At 35.0% G+C, this 23,014-nt stretch overlaps 1 protein-coding gene across 4 annotated transcripts in view; it reads left to right on the top strand.

The window, feature by feature from the left end:
* SPAG16 (sperm associated antigen 16) overlaps positions 1-23,014 on the top strand; it is a 1,157,251-nt gene that overhangs the window by 564,293 nt on the left and 569,944 nt on the right. For all 4 annotated transcript variants that reach the window (XM_065526049.2, XM_045368377.3, XM_045368378.3 and 1 more), the window contains one exon: positions 10,077-10,220. In XM_065526049.2, the coding sequence (XP_065382121.1) occupies positions 10,077-10,220 (144 nt within the window). The remainder of the gene's footprint in view (positions 1-10,076; positions 10,221-23,014) is intronic.

Consider the following 23,014-nt stretch of genomic DNA (forward strand, 5'->3'; position numbering starts at 1 on the left):
TGAAAGTTATGTTTACAAGAGGGAGACCTATTTGCAGACAAAGCTTGAGGAAAGGTATCCTGCTATCTTCAGCTCCGCATCCTTTTTCCCCCAAAATCAGCAACAACTTTCTGCCAGTTGCATACTTGCAAGTAAGGATAGGAGTGAATCTGTACATACTCTCTGCTGTTTCCCTCAGTGTGTTCCTGAAATCCCTATCATGAAAGAAACAACCACAAAATCCCTTATATTCACTTGTGAAAGTGTTATTTATGATGCTACATTTTTGACAGAGAGTGACTTAACATCATATTAAACACAGCAGTGTCCAGTGTTTATCAAAACTAAGAGAAAACATCATTTAATTGTAAATACCTACAATTTCAAGTAGTGAATGTCCTACCCATGGTCTTTAAAAGAAGACCATATGAATGATAGATGTTAACTATATGAAGGGCCAAATTACAATGAAGTTCAATAATGTTGAATAATAGTAATAACAGTTGACATTTGTGGAAAGTTGACAAATGCTCAGATAATTGTTCTAACTACTTTACATATATCAACTTATTTTATACTCAAATGCCCTGATAGATCAGTATTTTTGCCCTGTTTTCACAAATAAGAAAGCTGAGCTGTACAACATACTCAGCTGGTAATTAAGTTGCGGGCCATTCTTCAAATCTAGGCAGGCAGGTCCCAGGGACCCTGTCTCTCTGTGCTATGATAATGTTCACTAAATTTTCATTATGTGTCTAGCACTATTCTAAGTCCTATACAAGTATTAACTTTAAAAATTCCCATAATAAGCTTTTGTGATCAATACTACAGTAGTCCCATTTCTTCAGGTGAGGTACCTGACAAAAATGCCGATAAGGAAATTTATCAAAGAATGTCTAGCTAGCTAACACTGGAGCAAGAGTTAAAACTCACATCTTACTCTAGAGCCCATGCTCTTAAACGTTAGTCTACTCCACGTCATGCAAATGTTTAGGGATCAGCAAACTATGGCCCACAGGCCAAACCTAGCCCACCAACTGGTTTTGTGACTAGTTTTATTGGAATACATCCTTAATCCTTAACAGTAGTTATAACCTTTTACACATGGTTAGAAAATAACAACAAAAAAAAGACCAGTTCTTTAGAAACTTCAAAATGCATCTCAATAAATCCCCTAGACATACATAAAACTACATTCTTTGCTCTTGCTTTCATCTAAAAAAGAAAATTCAACAGAGGTATTGAGCTAACTCTACTTAAGTATACGGACTTGAGACAGTTCACTCAAGTTCGTGTATTCTGGCTTTGCTACTTCCTAGTTTTGTGACCTTGGGTGGATCACTTAACCTCTGTGTGTCCCAGTTCTTCCACCTGGAAAAATGGGGATAGTGGTAAACATACTCATAGGAGAACAGGAATATCTCATTTTATCGCACTTCACTTTACTGCATTTCATAGATAATGCTTTTTTTTCTAACTGAAGTATACTAGTTAATACTCACGCTGTTATAAAGACATACCTGAGACTGGGAAATTTATAAAGAAAAGAGGTTTAATTGGCTCACAGTTCTGCATGGCTGGGGAGGCCACAGGAAATTCACAAGCATGGCAGAAGGCACCTCTTCACAGGGCAGCAGGAGAGGGAATGAGAGCAGAGTGGAGAGGGAAGTCCCATATGAAACCATCAGATCTCATAAGAACTCACTCACTATCATCAGAACAGCATGGGGGAAACCACCCCCATGATTCAATTTTCTCCACCTGGTGCTGCCCTTGACATGTGGGGATTATTACAATTCAAGGTGAGATTTGGGTGGGTATACAGAGCCAAACCATATCATTTTACCCTGGCCCCTCCCAAATCTCATGGCCTCAAATTGCAAAACACAATCATGTCCTTCCCAGCCCCCAAAGTCTCAACTCATTTCAGCATTAACTAAGAAGTCCAAGTCCAAAGTCTCATCTGAGACAAGTTCCTTCTGCCTATGAGCATGTAAAATTAAAAGCAAGTTAGTTACTTCCTAGACACACTGGGGATACAGGCAGTTGGTAAATACACCCATTCCAGATGGGAGAAATTGGACAAAACAAAGAGTCTACAGGTGCCATGCAAGTCCAAAATCCAATAGGGCAGTCATTAAACCTTAAAGTTCCGAAATGATCTCTTTGACTCCATGTCTCACATCCAGATCACATTGATGCAAGGGGTGGACTCCCACAGCCTTGGGCAGCTCCACCCCTGTGATTTTACAGGGTACAGCCCCCTCCCAGCTACTTTCATGTGTATTGAGTGCCTGCAGCTTTTCCAGGTGCACAGTGCAAGCTGTCAGTAAACTTAGCATTCAGGGGTCTGAAGGACAGTGGCCCTCTTCTCACAGCTCCATTAGGCAGTGCCCCAGTTGGAACTGTTAGTGGGGGCTCCAAACCCACATTTCCCTTCCACATTGCCCTAGCAGAGGTTCTCCATGAGGAATCCACCCTACAGCAAACTTCTGCCTGGACATCCAGACATGTTTATACATCTTCTGAAATCTAGGCAGAGGTTCCCAAACCTCAATTCTCGACTTCTGCTCCCCTGCAGGCCCAACACATGTAAGTTGCCAAGGTTTGGGTCTTGCACCCTCTGAAGCAAAGGCCTGAGCTGTATGTTGACCCCTGGCACTGAGTCCCAAGACTGCACAAAGCAGCAAGGCCCTGAGCATGTCCCATGGAACCATTTTTTCCTCTTAGGCCTCTGAGCTTGTGATGGGAAGGAGTCCTGTGAAGACCTCTGACATGCCCTGGAAACATTTTCCGCATCATCTTGGTGATTAACATTTGGCTCCTCATTGCTTATGCAAATTTCTGCAACCAGCTTGAATTTCTCCTCATAAAATGGGTTTTTCTTTTCTATCTCATCATCAGGCTGCAAATTTTCTGAGCTTGTATGCTCTGCCTCCCTTTTAAACATAAGTTCCAATTCCAAACCATATCTTTGTGAATGCATAAAACTGAATGCTTTTAAGAGCACTCAAGTCAAATGTTTTGCTGCTTAGAAATTTCTTCTGCCAGATACCCTAAATCATCTCTCTCAAGTTCAAAGTTCCACAGATCTCCAGGGCGGGGGCAAAATGCTGCCAGTCTCTTTACTAAAGCATAGCAAGAGTCACGTTTATTCCAGTTCCCAACAGGTTCCTCATCTCCATCTGAGACCACATCAACCTGGACTTCATTGTTCATATCAATAGCAGCATTTTAGTCAAAGCCATTCAACAAGTCTCTAGGAAGTTCCAAATATTCCCACAACTTCATGTCTTCTTCTGAGTCCTCCAAACTGTTCCAACCTCTGCCTGTTACCCAGTTTCTAAGTTGCTTCCACATTTTCAGGTATCTTTACAGCAGCATCCCACTCTCTGCGGTACTAATTTACATTATTAGTTTATTCTCACGCTGCTATAAAGCCATACCCAAGACTGGGTAATTTATAAAGGAAAGAGGTTTAATTGACACATAGTTCTGCATGGCTGGGGAGGCCTCAAGAAACTTAAAATTATGGTTGAAGGCACCTCTTCACAAGGTAGCGAGAGAGAGAATGAGAGCAGAGTGAAGAGGGAAGCCCCATATGAAACAATCAAATCTCATGAGAACTCACTATTATGAAAACAGCATGAGGGAAATCACCCCTGTGATTCAATTTTCTGCACCTGGTTTTGCCCTTGACATGTGGGGAGTATTACAATTCAAGGTGAGATTTGGGTGGGGACACAGAGCCAAACCACATCATGAAGGTTGGTGGCAACCCTGCATGAAGCAAGTTTATTAGCACCATTTTTTTCCAACAGTGTGAGCTCACTTCATATTTCTGTGCCACGTTTTGATAATTCTTCCAATATTTCAAACTTTTTCATTACTGTTATGTCTGTTATGGCAATGTATGATTGGTGATCTTTGACATTACTATTTTAATTCTTTTGGGATGCCAAGAACCACGCCCATATAAGACCACAAACTTAATTGATAAATGTTGGTTTGTTCTGACTGTTCCACATGTTGGCCATTTCCTCATTTCTCTTCCCTTTGTCAGGCCTCCCTATTGCCTGAGACACAACAATATTGAAATGAGGCCACTTAATAACCCTACAGTGGTCTCTACATGTTCAAGTGAAAGGCGGAGTTGCATGTCTCTCAAATTAAATGCTAGAAATGATTAAGTGTAGTAAGGAAGGTATGGTGAAAGCTGAGATAGACTGAAAGCTGGGCCTCTTAAGCCAAACAGCTAGCCAAGTTGTGCATGCAAGAGAAAAGTTCTGGAAAGAAATTAAAAGGTCTACCCTGAACACACAAATGACAAGAAAGCAAAACAGCCTTATTGCTGACATGAGAAAGTTTTAATGGTCTATATAAAAGATGAAACCAACCGCAACATTCCCTTAAGCCCAAGCCAAATCCAGAGCAAGGCCCTAACTAACTTTCTTCAGTTCTACAAAGGCTGGTAAGTGAGAAAGCTGCAAAGGAAAAGTTTGAAGCTAGCAGAGTTTGGTTCATGAGGTTTGAGGAAGGAAGCTATCTCCATAACATAAAAGTGTAAGGTGAAGCAACAAGTGCTGAAGTAGAAGCTATAACAAGTTATCCAGAAGATGTAGCTAAGATAATGAAGGTGACTAAACTAAAAAATCATCAGCATAGGGTGTGGTGGCTCACACCTGTAATCCCAGCACTTTGGGAGGCCAAGGAGGATGGGTGGCCTGAAGTCAGGAATTAGAGACCAGCCTGGCAAACATGGCAAAACCCTGTCTCTACCAAATATACAAAAATTAGTCAGGCATGGTGGCGGGTGGCTAATCTCAGCTACTCGGGAGGCTGAAGCCAGAAAATTGCTTGAACCCGGGAGGCAGAGGTTGCAGTGAGCCGAGATCACTCTACTGCATTCCAGCCTGGGTGACAGAGAGAGACTCTAATCTCAAAAACAAAAAAAACAAAAAAAAATTATTCAGCATAAACAGCCCTTTATTGGAAGAATATATTATTTAAAACTCTTAAAGCTAGAAAGGTGAAGTCGATGCTTGGCTTCAACACTCCACATGACAGGATGACTCTCTTGTTAGGGGCTAATGCAGCTGGTAACTTTAAGTTGAAGCCAATGCTCATTGACCATTTTGGAAATCCTAGGACCTTTAAGATTATGCTAAATCTATTTTCCACATGTGACAACAAAACCCAGATGACAGCCCATTTGTTTACAGCATGGTTTAATGAATATTTTAAGCCCACCTTTGAGACCTACTGTTCAAAAAAAAAAATGTTTCTTTACAAAATACTACTTCTCATTGAAAATGCACCTGGTCACTCAAGAACTGTGATGAAGATGTACAAGGAGACAAATGTTATTTTCATGCCTGCTAACAGAACATCAATTCTGCATCCCACGGGATCAATGAGTAATTTCAACTTTCAATTCTTATTTTAAAAAAAATACATTTTGTAAGGCTATAGCTGCCATAGACAGTGATTCCTCTGATGGATCTGGGCAAAGTAAACTGAAAACCTTCTGGAAAGAGACTTTCATGATTCATAGGAAGAGATCAAAATATAAACATTAACAGAAGTTTGAAAGAAGTTGATGCCAACCCTCATGGATGACTTTGAGAGGTTCAAGACTTCCGTGGAGGAAGTCACATCAGATGTGATAGATATAGAAAAATAACCATAATTAGAAGTGCATCCTGAAAATGTGATTCAATTGCTGCAATTTTATGATAAAACTTGAATGGATAAAGAGTTGCTTCTTATTGATAAGCAAATAAAGTAGTTTCTTGGGATGGAATCTACTCCTGGTGATGATGCTGTGAACACTGTTGAAATAACAAGGAAGGATTTAAAATATTTCATAAACATATTTGATAAAGATGTTTGAGAGGGTTGACTCCAATTTTGAAAGAAGTTTCACTGTGGATAAAATGCTATCAAACAGTATCACATGCTACTGAGAAATCTTTTTGAAATGAAAAGTACATCAATGTGGCAAACTTCATTGTTGTCTTATTTTCAGAAATTGCTACAACCATCTAGCCTTCAGGAACCACAACTCTGATTGGTCAGCAGTCATCAACATCAAGGCAAGACCCTCCACCAGCAGAAAGCTTATGACTGGATGAATGTTAAGATGATCATCATTTTTTAGCAATAAAGTATTTTTTCATTGTCATTTGAGACATAATGCTATTATGTAGTTAATACACTATAGTATAGGGTAAACATAACTTTTATATGTACTAGGAAACCAAAAAGTTTGTATGACTTACTTTATTGTGATATTCACTTTATTGAGATTGTCTGAAACCAAGATTGTCTGATACCTGGAGTATCTCCAAGGTATGCCTGTATTATAGCCACTGAATGAATTTATGTATGCAATTTTGGGAAGAGGAACTGACTCCTATAAAGTATTAGTTAGTACTCCTATTCTTCAGCTTCTTCAAAAGACTGATTCAGAGGTAAACAAAGTTGAGCCCTGAGTATAACTGGGTAAATTTTTAATGAATTAAAAGCCTATGGAATCAATGATTATTAAGTATTGTTCTACATTTATTTTTAGAGACCTCTATGAAAATAAAAGATAAAAACTCAGCCGGGCGCAGTGACGCATGCCGGTAATTCCAGCACTTTGGCTGGCCGAGGTGGGTGAATCAAGAGGTCAGGAGTATGAGACCAGCCTGACAAACATGGTGAAATTCCGTCTCTACTAAAAACACAAACGTTAGCCGGATGTGGTGGCATGTGCCTGTAATCCCAGCTATTCAGGAGGCTAAGGCAGGAGAATTGCTTGAACTTGGGAGGGGGAGGTTGCAGTGAGCTGAGATTGCACCGCTGTACTCCAGTCTGGGCAACAGAGCGAGACTCTGTCTCAAAAAAAAAAAAAAAGTCAATGCCCTCAGACACCTTGATGTGTAATACTGGACTTGTACTATTAGCACAAGAAAATAAAGATCTTAAAGATCTTGTTAAGTGCAGCATGTACATCTGCACAGAAACTTATGTAGACAAATTGTAGGAGAGGCTCTCCTCCCTTGGTTTCTCCTGCAGTACCAGAGCATATTAACTGTAAAGAGCAGGGTCTTCTAACCCCTCTAAGACTATTGTGTCTGGTGGTACTGAGCTCTGATACAATAAGCTGACAATTCCTAAATTGGTTCTTCACCTCAGGGTTTAATAATGACTAAATGACTTAAGCATTTACTGGGTATGATAATAGTTACATCCAAGCTCTGTAACAGGAATTATTGATGTTTCTAGTACACATAGAAATAACAAATGATTGAATATTCATACTAAGTAGGAGTAGCTAAAATTATGAGTCTTAAAGCCAAGTCATACTGGGTTCAAAGTTGGTTTCCATTCACTACCAAAGGTAAGCTTGGGCAATTTACATGGCATTTCTACTAACTCTATTTATGGCATAAAATAACAATACTGATAGTACCAACATCAATCACTAAGTCATGTATTTGATGAATATTTATTGAATAGCTACTATGTGCCAGCCACTATTGGGGTTGAGCATACAGCAAACAACACAGATATGAACCCCGACTCTTTTGAGCTTTCATTTCATTTGTAAGAACTAAGCATTTAGTACCGGGTATGGGGCACATTAAATTTTCAATGTTAAGTATCATTACCATTAGTTAATTATGATGATGATGATGACATTATGTCTCATTATGGAGTTGAGAATAACAGTTTCTGTATGTGGGAAAATATTTCTGGTCCATGGCCCTTAAACTGTGCTTCCCTCCCACAGGGGTGATTTGAACTGAGATTTGGAACTCCTCACTGGGGTTCTTTATCGCTATGTCCACTATTTGCTGATGCACTTATTCCATGAATAATTCAAAATCATGTATTTATTAATGTATTATCAAAGCATTAAATTCCTTTCTATATATGCTGAAAATATTTCTATTCAGCTAAAGAGCATTTTATGCCTGGCTGAAATGTGTATAGAATTATCCACAAAGTCATTTACAGATATATATCTGTGTGTATATATGCATGTATATATGTGTATATATGTATACATGTGTATATATTTATATATGTGTATATATGTATACATGTGTATATATGTGTGTATATACACACACATGCATGTGTGTACATGTATGTATCTATGCCAGTGTTAGAAAAGGAATACATAGACAAAGGAATCAGAGTGTGATTAGGAGGATCAGTCCATGTGGAATGGGAGTCAAAGTTGTTTAAGGCGTCACAGAGGAGGCTACAAAGTGGAGGGGATGAGACGAGTCAGAAAAAAGTACTTCCAAAACTGATTAGCTATCAATGGGTTTGTATTTATATTTTTGCCTTAACTTCTACAAATAGCTCCTCTCACAAAAGTCATTTTGGAAACTTATCTTTCAAAGTTCGTAAAAACATCAATGATTTTAGTTATCTTCACTTAAAGAGGGTAATTTATCATCTGGTCAAGTGTGCGTGTGTCTGCCAGGAAAGCTGTGAGCCAACATACATCATACTCAGTAGCTTCAAGGATTCGGTTTGCCTTCTTGTGTGTATTTGAATACAGAATTCATTTTAATCTGACATTTTTTACCTCTCATCATATTTTTCTTCTAATTAAGTTCTATAAATGTATCTTCTATCCGGTTTGAGCAGTAATAAATTCTTTACTTAAATTGGCCTTCTGAAAGTCACAAACCAACATTATGATGAATTGCAAAATGAATAATTTCCCTTCCACTGTGTTTATTTTGAGCAGCAAAATGCTGGAGAAAAATGAAAAAATGTTTCACTAGAAAGAAGACCATGCCCATAGTGGTTACATGGCTTTGACCTGAATGCTGCTAATGTTGAAGCCAGTAAATTCCTAAAACTGTGTAGGTCTAATTTAAAAATAATTTTTCAGTTGATAATTTTAGGGTTTAATGATATTAATGTAAGGTATAAATAACGAGATATGGTTTGCTCTCATGTAAGCCTGGAGTTAGTTAGCCATGTTGGTGTGGACTAGAGCCATGATTTCTTTGGGAAATGTATTTCTTAAAACCCATATTTCAGCAGAAAAGAACGAGACCATTTATAGAATAGACTAAGGGAAAAATGAACATGTGATTGCTATTTTTTAAATCATCATATGTCTTACCGAACTACATAGGCAAGTAAATGTTTTATGTCTTTGAGTTTAGATGGCCAAATTGAAATTGAACAATTTGTTACTAATATTTAGGTTGGAATTTTAATAGGTGCTTAACATTGGACATATCTGTTCCCATTACATTGTAAGGCATAGATGATACTTTATATAAATAAGATTAAAGCATTACCATAGATAAAATATCAGACATTAACCTTGTATACTTTGATTTTAAAATAGTTAAGCTCCAGTATTAAAATAGCCACAGTGATCAGAGTCCAGTTCAAATAATAGTGCTTAATGTGTTAATCATTAATCTTACATACTTCTTTCTTATTTCCCTCTATGCCTGTATGGAGTGGGAATTGCCTTCTGAATCTTGAATTCATTACTGTAATTTGTGTACCGTGCATTGACTGAAGCCAATTTAAGTGGTATTTTAGGATAGAATTTTAGTTCCTTCACTTTGTGTAGATAGTGGGCCATGGAGTTAATGTTTCATTTATAGTATTTATTACAGAACCATGATGATGTGGTTATGATTCATGATCTTTTCCTGGATAATGGCTGATTTAAGACATATGATAGTTTGAAAAGAATGTTGATGTTCTATAGTAACCATGACCACTGGTCCAAATATCCCAACATAAACATGCCATTGGCATAATTTTTCTTCCCTTAAAGAAAAACCAGAATTACTCTTTTCAAACCAGAATTAGTTATGCACAATCACCTAAACCAACCACTTTGTCTTGCAAATGAGGAATCCGAGATCCAGTGAAGCTGATTAGATTGATGGAGATCAGAAAGCTATTAGTGTTAGAGCTATAGCAGGGATACAGAACCTGCTTCCTCTTATTTTTGGGGCCAGTACTCTCAAAACTATCCTGCCTTGCTAATATCGGATAACCACTGCCATTTCATTTATTCACGTCCTGAAAACTCTTTTTTCTTTTTCCTTGTGCAGTGTCTCCATGCACCCCCACAAAGACATCCTAGTCTCCTGTGGCGAGGACCGACTCTGGAAGGTGTTGGGCCTTCCAAAAGGCAACGTGCTTCTCACGGGATTTGGCCACACTGATTGGCTTTCAGACTGCTGCTTCCATCCAAGGTCAGTGCACAGGACTCCTAGAAATAGCCTAATCTCTCTAGGAACGTGCTTGTTTACTCTGTTTCCACACTCTGCTGTCTTTGATGATGTTTTTCTTTCTGCAACAACACATCCTGCACTGAATTTCGAAGTGTATAGACAAATTCCCCCTTGGTTTTCATTATATTGACTTTTGACTGTTTTTGATATTTGGTACGTGTAAAACTTAGTCCACATACTTATGCATTTAACCAGAGGAATAAGCTTCTCAGGACAAGCATTATTAACATTCCTTGTGCTCACAAGCCCTGACAAGGCACAGAGATTTCTAGTCAATAATGCATGCTAGAATTTACTTTTGTTAATCTTTGGAGTTTTCCTTTTAGAGTTAATTTATGTACCAAAAAGAATCAGAGAGCAGTGATCAATTTCTTTAAAAATTCAGTGACACTCAAGGTATTAAAAAGAACAAAGTAGTACTGAAAACACTGGGCCCTGTAATTTTTGAAATTCACTGAACCTAAATTCATTTATACCTAAAAGACCAAGGACACAGAAGGGAGAACATTCTTAAAGACACAGATAGAAAACTGTCCATAGTTCCTTGTGGCCCCTTCCTACCGCCAATCTTGTTTTCTGTTCATCATTCTTCTTGGATCTGCTTCTTTCTAAAACTCTCTGGCCTGACTACTTTTGGTAACCCATAGTTCTTTGTGCTTTTCTAAACCATTCTATTTGGAAATTTTGTTCTTGGGAAGATTTCTTATGATTTATTTTCATGTTTTCACTCAACTCCTTTTTAAAATCAATTTTTCTTTTATCTTTGCTATGAATGTCTATGAAATTAGATAGAACATTTTTACTTAAATTTAGAAATTTGTAAGTTAATGACAAGAGTAAACTAAGTTTGTTTTTAACTTCTGAATATCTTTCCAAAGTATAATTTATCTTTAGTACTAGATGTTTGACCCTAATTTATGAACAGGCAGTGTATTCCATATCCAGTATGTAAATTAAACAGAGCCTTGCCACCCTCTCACCTCTTAGGAACATAAAACCCATGTTGCAGGCAGCGACAATACAATTAGAAGTATTGCCTATCGCTTATGTAGCTACTGGGCATACTAATCAGATTTTGATAATGCCCTGTTACCATGACAGCCAGTGACTCAGAGATTTTCTCATTAGTGTTTGACCAGCAATGGTCCTTTTAATAGATCTTCCTCTTTCCCATTCAATTACTGAAATTAATATGAGGTGAGATACATCATTATTCACTTATAATATGAATTTACATTTAGCAATTTCTTATGGCAGAATTGTAGTAAAATACTGCTATACTGTTTGCTTTTTTTCAGTGCATGAGACAAATATAAGGGGAGAAAATAAACATAACCATAAGTGTTTTTAAATGAGAAATATTGAATAGCAAATGTTCTTTTTGTAGAATTAATAAAAAAAAATTATTAAAAACAACAACAAGGTCTATTTTGGTTTATTTGTGGTGAGACACATTCTGAAAGTGTTTACATCTCAGACCACAAACATTTTATAATCCTTGTATGCAAACCAACACTAAATAGCATATAAATATGAAAAAATATATATGTACCTACAGATAATGTTGATGGATTTAAAGTTGTTGAAATTTATGTTTCCTAGAATTTAAATTTGTAATATTTGATTTTTTGTTTGGTTTATGTAATTTGGTCAGTAAGAAAAGATAGTTAATTACTGAAGAAAATATATTTCCTAACTGATGGTATACTTTGTCTATAATTTAAAATCAAACCTAAAATAAGTTTGACTTAAATATTTTACTCTAATCTGTAGTTGAATCTTCAGTGAATACAATTATAGTCTTCAGAGTCCAGCTCTGGGCTCTGGTTGATTCTGCTTTCTTGGAACCCTAGTGTGGACACAGTATATACTAACTTTTATTTTCCTCCTATACACTTCACACAAGAAACATAAACTTTTTCTTTTTTTTCTTTCCTTTGCTTTTCCCATTTCCTTTATTTTTAATTTCAGTTGCTTCTAGTTGAATGTTTTCTCTAACTTCCAGCTGGATGCATTCCTGACTACAATGGTAGCTGACACTGTCAAGCACTGTCTCTTCTGCAATGATGACATATTCACATTTTGTTTGGAGGTCAATTAATCTTTGACATGATTGTGGTTCACCTTGACTGACATCAATCATTCTTCTTTGTCCTATTTCTCATATCATAGCCGACATCTCAAGTGCCTAATAATAAATACAACAGGCATAGTAATACTCATATCAGGCAAAAGAAGAGTGACAGGTTAAAAAAATGAATTGAGGGGATAACTGACACTTGAGAATCCAGCTAATATGATGTCGAAATATATAAAACAATATCATAAAACAAGATGATAGTAAAAAAATATAATAATCAGAAAGACTTCAAGGTACCTCTTTCAACTTTTAATCTGTCAAGTAAACAAAATTATAGTGGAATTAGGAGAATTAATATGATAGTAAATATAATTAATAGTATATATTTACCTCTGTACAAGGAGAGAATATAAATTTTTTAGTTCATTTATGGTTTAATTTTCAAAAAGGCATAAATTCTTTACCCAAAATCTAGCATAAATTCCTCATAGTATAAATTATACAACCCATAATTTATGACCAAGATTCAATGATAAAAGGTGAAATGAAGTTAATAACCATTAATGAGAGTAATCACAAATTATTAAGACACATGTAAGTGAATACTGAGTCGAAGAGGAACTATAAACTTTCATTACATAGTTGGTAAACATTACAACTACAACACTTACCAAATTTATGAGATGTATCCAAAGCTGTATTCAGAGTAAAATTCATAGCTTTAAATTCTTTATCATTAAATAAGAAAAAAAGAAAATAAGCGGATTATGAATTCAAATTGAAAAAAACAATGAAATACAAAAAGCAAAAGAAAAATCAATGAAAATTAGAAATTAATAAATTAGAATAGATATATATTTATGTATATGTTATATATCGATGAAAACTTCTGAACTTATATATATAATATATAAACAGTTATATATAAATTAAATATCCATATACATACAAATAATAGACATATATACATGCACATATATATGTAATTTCAGAAGTTTTCTGTCCTCAAGGGGAAAAATAGTGAAGAAGCTACAATACATTAGATATCCCGGAAAACTGCTGAAAATATGTTAATAAGTGAGGAAACATTAATATAAATAGCAACTTGGAAGGAGTTAGTACTGGATATACAGAAACTAGAATATATATGCACTTCAATTTTTTAGGAAATAATAAATCTCTATGAAAGTAAACATTATCAATACTAAATCAAGATGGAAGAAAAACCTGGACTAGATTAAAAACAGTTGAAGAAACTGAGTTTTAAAGTTTTACCTTGCATGCCCATCTTTAGCAGTTTTATGAGTGAGATTTTAGAAACTTACCAAAACAAACAAGCAAAAAAAAATAAAGAAAAAAGAGTGTTAGAATAAAACATGTAATTTTTAGGTTCATTATCTAGCCCAAGGACAGAAAAAAATAAAAGAGAAATTCATTACTGGTTTTAAAAATAGAGCATAAGCATAATTTTAAACCTAACAGATATAGTACTCACATGGTAACCCGAGACCCATTTCACTATTATGAATTCAAAACTTTAAAAAATGATACAGAAAATGAAATTCAGCTGTATGTTTAAAAAGAGCAATATACAATGACCAAGTAAGATTTGTACTTGGAAAACATGAAATACATAAATGAACTGACTATGAGGACATCACATAATAAATTATACTAATAGATATTGAAGCTTACTTTAAAAAGTGGCATAAATCTAGCAACTATACCTGTCAATACACATATGTTTGCATACATTGTTAGGTTCCATGTGTTGGAATTGATTAGGGGAATAGATTTTGGAACAGCTAAAAACTATTAATAAGATCTACTAGGTGAATGTCAAACCTAGATATCATGAAACTTAATGAGTGAAAAGCAGAATGGTGCTTACAGGAAATAGCTCAAGAGGGGAACATAAAACCAAACAGGTAAAAATGTAGATAATCCCCAAAGTCAAAACAGGAGCAAGAGTCCAAGCTAATATCTGTCTATGGAAGCTTAATTACTTCTCCAGTTGGTGTTTACTCTCTTTAAATGTTGACTACATATTTTCTTTTTTTTCCCCTTAATAATAATGACTACTTTTTGTTGCAACACTAACACCATCTTACATATTTGTAACTCAAAAAATGAATGTGGAAATCCTGTAAGTTTTATACAAATATAATGCAGACTATACAAACAGAAGACATTTAAAAATGTGCAAGTCTTCAAAACACTGCATTTCCTCAAAATAATACTAGACACATAACCGATTATTTCTATCTATTGTTTACAGTGGAATTGGTTCTGTTTATATCTAAGATTTTAATTTCCTCAGTAGGACTTGTCTATCCAGATCTTTTTAAAGAAGGACATGGATAACTTTCATTACTGTGTAACTCGTCATTATTACATATTTACCACTAGATGGAGGTTATATATCGGGAAGATAAAGCACCCTTTGCATTTACTTGGTAGACTGATGGAAGTGTTGGTAGCTGTTGAAAGTGATTCATCAATCATTGAAAATGATCAATGAATGGAACAATGCAGGGACTGTGCATTAGCGCAATCTTTGCACTACTGAAAGAAGAAAACGTACATTGCCAAAAAGTGGGAACATAAACATACCCCAGTGCAAGGTAGAGGTCATACGGGTGGCCCGTTTTAGAATGCTAGCTTCACCGTTGCTAGTCTTTTCAGGTTTCTCTTCTGTGAAATAGAAAGGATAATGATGTCTACTTTGTAGTTTGATTGTGAAGACTAATGTTATAATATCTGAAAAACACAAATATGATTGCTAGGCACACATATGCTCAATAAGTGTTAGCTATCATCATATTTTTCATTGATACAAATTTTAGAACTTAAAAAGATAGCTCAAACATTGTTATAAAACTGGCAGCCACACAATGGGCTACGAAGGGAAGAAGCAATTTTGTTTCTGGATTATACTAAATCCTGTTGGAAAAATGATATGCAACCATCAATATTAGTTGGTAAAATTGTGTCTAAAATTCATCCCCAGTAAATGATGAAGATAGTTATAAACTGAAAACCAAATTCAATTACTTCAAAATGTATGTTATCTAGCTGTTCTCAGCTCATAAAATGTAAATATTTCTTTAAAATTGTGCCAAACTCATCCTATTTTTTTAATAAAAATGAGAAATAATTCTGCATGTTTCGTATTTTTTTAAGATTTTAGATTACGTTTTAGAAGGAAAACAAATTTGGCCAGAAACATCAACAGAATTCCATTTTAAAATCATCTTTTTTATTTGTTTTTTGCACAATATAAAAAATACAGTGGTTGAACTTCCTTATCCACAGGCATGTTCTATTTTTGGCCCATTTAGACCAGCTTTGGCCAACAAAAACACAGAGTTACATAATCAATATTCAGGTTAATAATGTTAGATCAGTAAAACTCATGTTACATTACTTAATAATTTATTAGTTGGTCTTTACCTACCAGAGGACTGCTTCGTAACAGTAATGTCCAGTTCACCAACGCTTGGAGTTGCATTTTCTTCTGTATGACCACAGCTTACTATGTGAAACAGCATGTAATTCCCCACATATCTCGCTAAGCAAAAGCAGTTGGATTAGTGGTTTAAACAATTTCACAGTGCCACGTTTTATCCTGAGTTCCCTGCTTGAGTCAGAAATAGAGCTGACAGCATCCTGTTAAACAGAACTTCTATCCTTAGGAGCTGATTTATGAATTGTGAATAAATGGACCTCTCCAAAATATCTCATATTCTCTCTTCACTGTACAAGCTACCTATTCACATATTTATGTAGTGCCTAAAACCATAGTATGAAAATCCCTTGACAAGTACATTATTTAGATTTTTAAAAAATATATATACATGGGACTGGGCACGGTGGCTCACACCTGTAATCCCAACACTTTGGGAGGCCAAGGCGGGTGGATCACCTGAGGTCAGGATTTCAAGACCAGCCTGGCCAACATGCTGAAACCTCATCTCCACTAAAAATATCAAAAATTAGCTGGGTGTAGTGGCCGGCACCTATAATCCCAACTACTCAGGAGGCTGAGACAGGAGAATCACTTGAACCCAGGAGGCGGAGGTTGCAGTGAGTCAAGATCGTACCATTGCACTCCAGTCTAGGCAACAAGAGTGAAAGGTCGTCTCAAAAAATATATATATATGTATGTGTGTGTGTGTGTGTGTGTGTGTGTGTGTGTGTGTGTGTGTGTATGTGTATACATATATACACACGGAAAACTTTTTATTTGGTATAAGCTAAAAGTTAAGAGTACAAATTTCAAATTATTTTTAAGAATACAGATATTGATATATTATCTCTCTAAAGATTATGATGTCTTCTTTCTTCCTGAGCTGCAGAAGTAGCTGTTTCATAATCTGGAAAATGTAATAGACTTTTATTAAGACAATTTTGACATGTCCCTGTTAAGTAATAATATTCAACTTTATATTCTTTGCAGAGGTATATATTATGCTTCTGTTCTTAATGTAGTTATCTTTATGTGAAGGGGCTAAGCATTAAAAATAACAGTATACTTCTTTAAGTAGTTTTTTTCTTTTGTCTAATTCTAAAAGTAACACAGGATCATCACAGAGAAAAGTGTTAAAAAGAAAATAGATATTTCTCACAGTCCCACAACTCAATGAAAACCACATTTTCATTGTAAAACCAAACTTGCAAGCGTTAATTTTAGATTTATACACATTTACAAATGCCCTTATAATAAGGTCCATACGTATAGTAGTTACCTGCTTAATATTTGATCAGCTAATGTTGAAGAGGGACATTTGGAAAGGAGATAACCTTTAGATGTATCTGCATTGGGGAAGGCCTTGTTTGAATGTTGACATCAGTTACCTTTTAAACAGCAACTGCCATATGTCAAGTGTTGCAATTGTACGTGGCAATTATAATGCTTTGTATATTTACGATGCTGCTTTCTCTTCCTCAATTTATAGAAATACTACATACTCTGTGTCCTTTTTATTCATAGTTAAATTGAGGCCATATAACTGATCTCTGGCCAGAGAAATGTGAATGAAAGTCACATTTTCAGCTGTTGCACATTGAAGAGCAAAGTTTAGTTCCTTCAGGCTCTCTTCCCTTCTCTTCAGAACCACATGGTACAATGACATAGCTTTATAATGGCATAAGACTGCTTGCTTTCCGTTGAAATGGGATTATAACCAAGACAAATCAAGGTATCTTTGTTATATTAAGCCGTATAAGACTAGATAGTTTGTCTGTTTGGGCTGCTAGTATTAAGTATCCTCTAAAGTGAAATTTTATGTATTATAGATACATAAATATCAAGACACTGCCCAAGAGCTTTCCTCCACCAAGTGGCAGAATCTGGTTTTACGCAAGATGAGACTTTTAAAATCAGACTTATTTTCCAGTATGGGTGTGGCAGAGTACTTGCTTTGTTATTTTATTTAAACTCCCAGCGCCTCAGTTGCTCATTTGTAAAGGATGATAACATACATCAAAAGGTTTTCATGAATGTTCCACGAGAAAATATATATAAAGCATTCAGCACAGTTCTGATCTCAGAATAAGCATTTGGTAAAAATAGCATTATTATGGTTGTTGCTATTCTTTGACAGAAGTAAGATTCTAACCTCGGTCTGGTTTGTTGTGAAACTAGTATTGCCTCTAACTCTATTGGTCTCTTTTTTTCTAGAAAGAAAATAATTTTTAAAAAACCCTTAGGAATGCTATAAGCTCTTTAAGGCAAGGTCTATATCTTACCCATCTTTGTATCCCTGGGGCACAGAAGGTCAACTGAAACACTATAGAGAATGAGAAATATTTGTTGAATTAGAATAAACAGAATTGAAGGTGCTAGACCAGAAATGTGACCAATTTATTTCATTCTCCCACTAGGTATTATGTAATTTTAGGGATATACTCACAAATATACACATACACACACACATACACGTACCATTCATTTTTTCTGAAATCCCTTTATCAGAAGAACCTACAACCTAGTATTAGTCCTGCATTGGACATAAAACCCTAAAATACAAAATCTTCTATAAATAATATTACACCAAGAATAAATTTCAGTCAAAACCCAATAATAGAAGCACTTCCAAAATGGCAGGGTAAGGACATTCAAAAATACACTCCTTCATAAAAGCAGAGAGAATATGGGCGGAGAGGAGGGAATGTTAAAATCCACTTTTTCGGAACACAGGAACTTAACCAAAAGCTTGCATCAACCCGAGGAGCACTTATTCAAGAAAAATTGCTGAATATTACTAAGAAGAGTGAACTCTTTTATGTTTTAACATTCTCCAGTCCTAGATAGAAAAGGTGGAAAGTGAAATGTCCAAAGGGTATCTGAAGCACACTGACATATTTCTAAGAATATGGAAGGACACATACATGCAAGTGGAGGGCTGTGCACATGCATAGGAAAGATGTGAGAAGGGTTTAATCTCTTGCATCTGGTTGACCTCAAGGACTTGCACAAGCAGGAGGTAAAGGCTAAGGCTAAGTTGTAAACTTCAAGATTGTTAAAGATGTGTCCTAACATGCACAAAGAGACACTTGCCAAAGATTGGATGACTTACTGGTTCAAAGCATTTAATCACCAGTTGACCAATCATTATTTGGCTATTAAGCTAATCTAGAAGAAAATTCTGTGGCTACACCAAACATGGAATATAGACTTTACTGAATTACCTCAGGAAATTCACACATACACACACACACACACACACACAGCAAACAGCAGTAACAACAAACCTTAGAGAGAAGAAAACCTGATTTCTAGAAATTTCAAATTATTTAAAATGTCAGGTTTTGAACAATGTCAAAAAATTGAAAACATAAAAAGGAGCAGGACAAAGAAGAAAACTTATGGATATGTCATGTTATACGACAAAGTGGCATTAAAGTTGCCGGTGTGATGGAAATCTGTAATCAGCTGACTTTAAAATAAGGAGATTATATTTGATTATCCAGGTTAACCCATTGTAATCACAAAGTTTCCTTAAGTCTGGAAGATGAAGGTAGAATAGAATGGTCAGAGTAAGAGTGGTATGACATGAAAAAGGGATTCTCCCCTAGAGAGACCAGAGAGAACCAACTCTTATAACACCTTGACTTCAACCCAGTCAAGCTTATTTTGTCCTTATGGCCTCCAGAACTGTAAGATAGTAACTTCATGTTATGTTATGCCACTAAGTTTACTGTCATTTGTTACAGCACAAAAAGAAAACAAATACACTATTCTTCCACAACTATAGTTAAGTTTTATATCCTAACCTTGTGTCAACAGACAACTTTGATGAGTTCATTTATTAATTGAAAACATTTTAGTATATATTTTAGACTTCTCTCTATATAAGATTGTATCATTTGTGAAGAGAGATCATTTTACTTTTTCCTTTCTAATCTAGATACCTTCGATTGTTTATTCCTTATCAAATTGTTCTGGCTCGAACCTCCAGTACAATGTTGAATAGAAGTGATAAATGAAGACATGCTTGTCTTATTTTTGATTTTAGGTAAAACATGATCAGTCTTTCACCATTAAGTATGATGTTAACTGTGGGATTTTTGTAGATGCTTTTATTAGGTTGAAGAAATTTACTTCTATTTCTGGTCAAATATGTTGATCATGAGAGGATGTTGGATTTTGTTAAATGCTACTTCTGCATCTGTTGAAATGATCATTTGGTTTTTATCTTTTATTCTGTCAACGTGGCCTATTACATTGATTTTTGTATGTTGAACCAAACTTGCATTCCTGAAATAAATGCTAGTTGCTTATGATATACAGTCATTTATATAAGTTGCTGGATTTGATATGTTGGTATTTTCTTGATGACATTTTTATCTATATTAATAAGAGACAAGAGTATGTAGTTTTCTTTGTTTGTGATGCCTCTGTCTGGTTTTGGTATTAGAGCAATACTGGCCTCGCAGAATAAGTCAGGCAGTGTTTCCTCCTGTTCTATTTTTTGGAAGAATTTGTGAAGTAGTAGTGTTAATTCTTAAATATTTGGCAAAATTCATCAGTGAAGCCATCTGGTCTTGGGCTTCCCTTTGTGGAAAAGTTTTGATTACTGATTCAAGAATAAGTATTTGTCTACTCTATCTAGGTTATCTAATTTGCTACCATTTTTTTTTTGTCATATTTGTTGCCATGTTGTTCACAATTTCCCTTGTAAATCCTTTATAATTCTGTAAATCTGGTAATGATGCCTTTATATCATTCTTGATTTGAATAATTTGAGTCCTCTCTATTTTTAGTTGCTCAGTAGAGCTAAAGTCAATTTTGTTACTCTTTTCAAAAAATCAACTTTTATTGTTGAATTTTCTATATATTTTTTAATTCTCTATTTTATTTATTTGTATTCAATATTATTTTCTCTCTTCTGCTTAATTTGGATTTAGTTTTCTTTCTCTACTTGCTTAAGATAGAAGGTTTGGTTATTATTTGAGATATTTATTCTTTTTAAATGTACCATTTACATCTGTGGATTTTCTTTCAAGCAATGCTAGAATTATCCTATAAGTTTTCATATGTTGTGTTTTTGTTTTCATTCATATCAGAGTATTTTCTGATTTTTCTTATAATTTCTTTTTTGGCCTAATGGCTATTTTAAAGTGTGCTGTTCCATGTCCATATATGTATCATGTGCTGCTTAATGGTGAGGATACATTTGATAAATGCATCATTAGGCAATTTCATCATTATGCAAACTTTGGAGAGTGTACTTACACAAACCTAGATGGTATAGCCTACTGCTCATCTAGGCTATATACCATAGACTATACAGACTATAGCATATTGCTATTGCTCCTATATAACAAACTTATATAGTTACTGTACTGAATACCATATACAATTGTAATATAACAATATTTTTATATATAAACACAGAAAGATATAGTAAAAATACAGTATAAAAGATAAAAAGTGGTATACCTATATAGGGCATTTACCATGAATGGAGCTTGCAGGAATGGAAGCTGCTCTGGGTGAGTCAGTGAGTGAGTGGTGAGTGTATGAGAAGGCCTAGGACATTACTGTACACTACTGTAGACTATAAACACTGTACACTTAAGCTATACTAAATTTGTTTTTAAATCATTTTTTGATAATAAATCAACCTTAGCTTATGTAACTTTTTACTTTATAAACTATTTACTTTTTAAAATTTTGATTATTTTGTTAACGCTTACTTTGAAACACTGTACAGCTGTACAAAAAATATTTTTATGTCCTTTTTCTATAAACTTTTCTCTTTTAATTTTCAAACATTTTGTTAAACGCAAAGACACACACATTAGCCTAGGTCTACACAGGGTCAGGATCATCAATATCACTTTGGTCCACTTCCACATTTTGTCCCACTGGAAGGTCTGTCTTCAGGGGCAAAAATACACGTAGAACTATCGTCTCCTATGATAATAATGCCTTCTTCTGGAATATCTCCTGAAGGACATGCCTGAGGCTGTTTTACAGTTAACTTTGTTTTTTTAATAAGTAGAAGTACACTGTAAAATAATGATAAATAGCATAGTATAGTAAATACATAAACCAGTAACATAGTCATTTATTATAATTAAGAATTATGTACTATGCATAATAATATGTAATATACCTTTAAACAACTAGCAGTGCAGTAGATTTGTTTACAATAACATCACACGAGTAATGTGTAGCCATATGGCATTATGAAGGCTACCATGTCACTAGGCCATAGGAATTTTTCAGCTCCATTATAATCTTATGAAACCACATCACATATGCAGTCTGTCATTGACTGCAATGACATTATATGGCACATGACTGTATGTGTGAATTTTTCAAGTTTTCTTCTAATTGATTTCTGTTTTAATTCCATTGTGATGAAAGAGACTATTTTGTATAATTTAATCCTTTTGTATCTACTGAGACTTGTTTCACATACTAACATATTATCCTAAAGAATGTTCTGTGTGCCCATGAAATAACATCTTTTCTACTTTTTTTGTATGGAATGTTCTATACATGTCTGCTAGGTCTAGTTGATTTATGTTGTTAAATCTTATATTTCTTCATTGCTTTTCTGCCTAATTATTGTAACCATTATTTAAAATGGGTATTGAAATCCCCTAATGTTATTTTTGAATTGTATATTTTTTCCATTAATTCTGTCACTTTTTGCTTAGTGTATTTTGGGTCTTTATTAGTTTTTTATTGCTACTCCTCCATATTACCACAAAGATAGTAGCTTAAAATAACATAAATTTATTATCCAATAGTTCTAGAGGTAAAAAGTCAGAAATAGGTCTTGCTAGGCTTAAAATAATGTAAAAATGGTATTGTGGTCTTTCTGGAAACCCCAGTAATATATTAATTCCCTTATCTTTTCTGGATTTGGGAGGCTCTCTGCATTCTTTGACTTATGGCCTCTTAACTTCAAAGTCAGCTGTGTAGCATCTTCCAGTTTTTTTCTCTCTGTCTCTGCGCTTCTATTATCACATTGCTTTTTGTCTCTTTCATCTCCAGTCTCCCTTATAAGAACTCTTGAGATTACATTACCTAGTCATTCAAGATAATCTCTAAATCTCAAGATCATTAATTTAACCATACCTGCAAAGTCCCTATGGCCATGTAAGATAACATTTACAGGTTCTGGGGAATATTTGTTGGGGAGAGGGCTATTTA

The sequence above is a fragment of the Macaca fascicularis genome, chromosome 12 (assembly GCF_037993035.2).
Source record: "Macaca fascicularis isolate 582-1 chromosome 12, T2T-MFA8v1.1".
Classification (NCBI taxonomy): domain Eukaryota; kingdom Metazoa; phylum Chordata; class Mammalia; order Primates; family Cercopithecidae; genus Macaca; species Macaca fascicularis.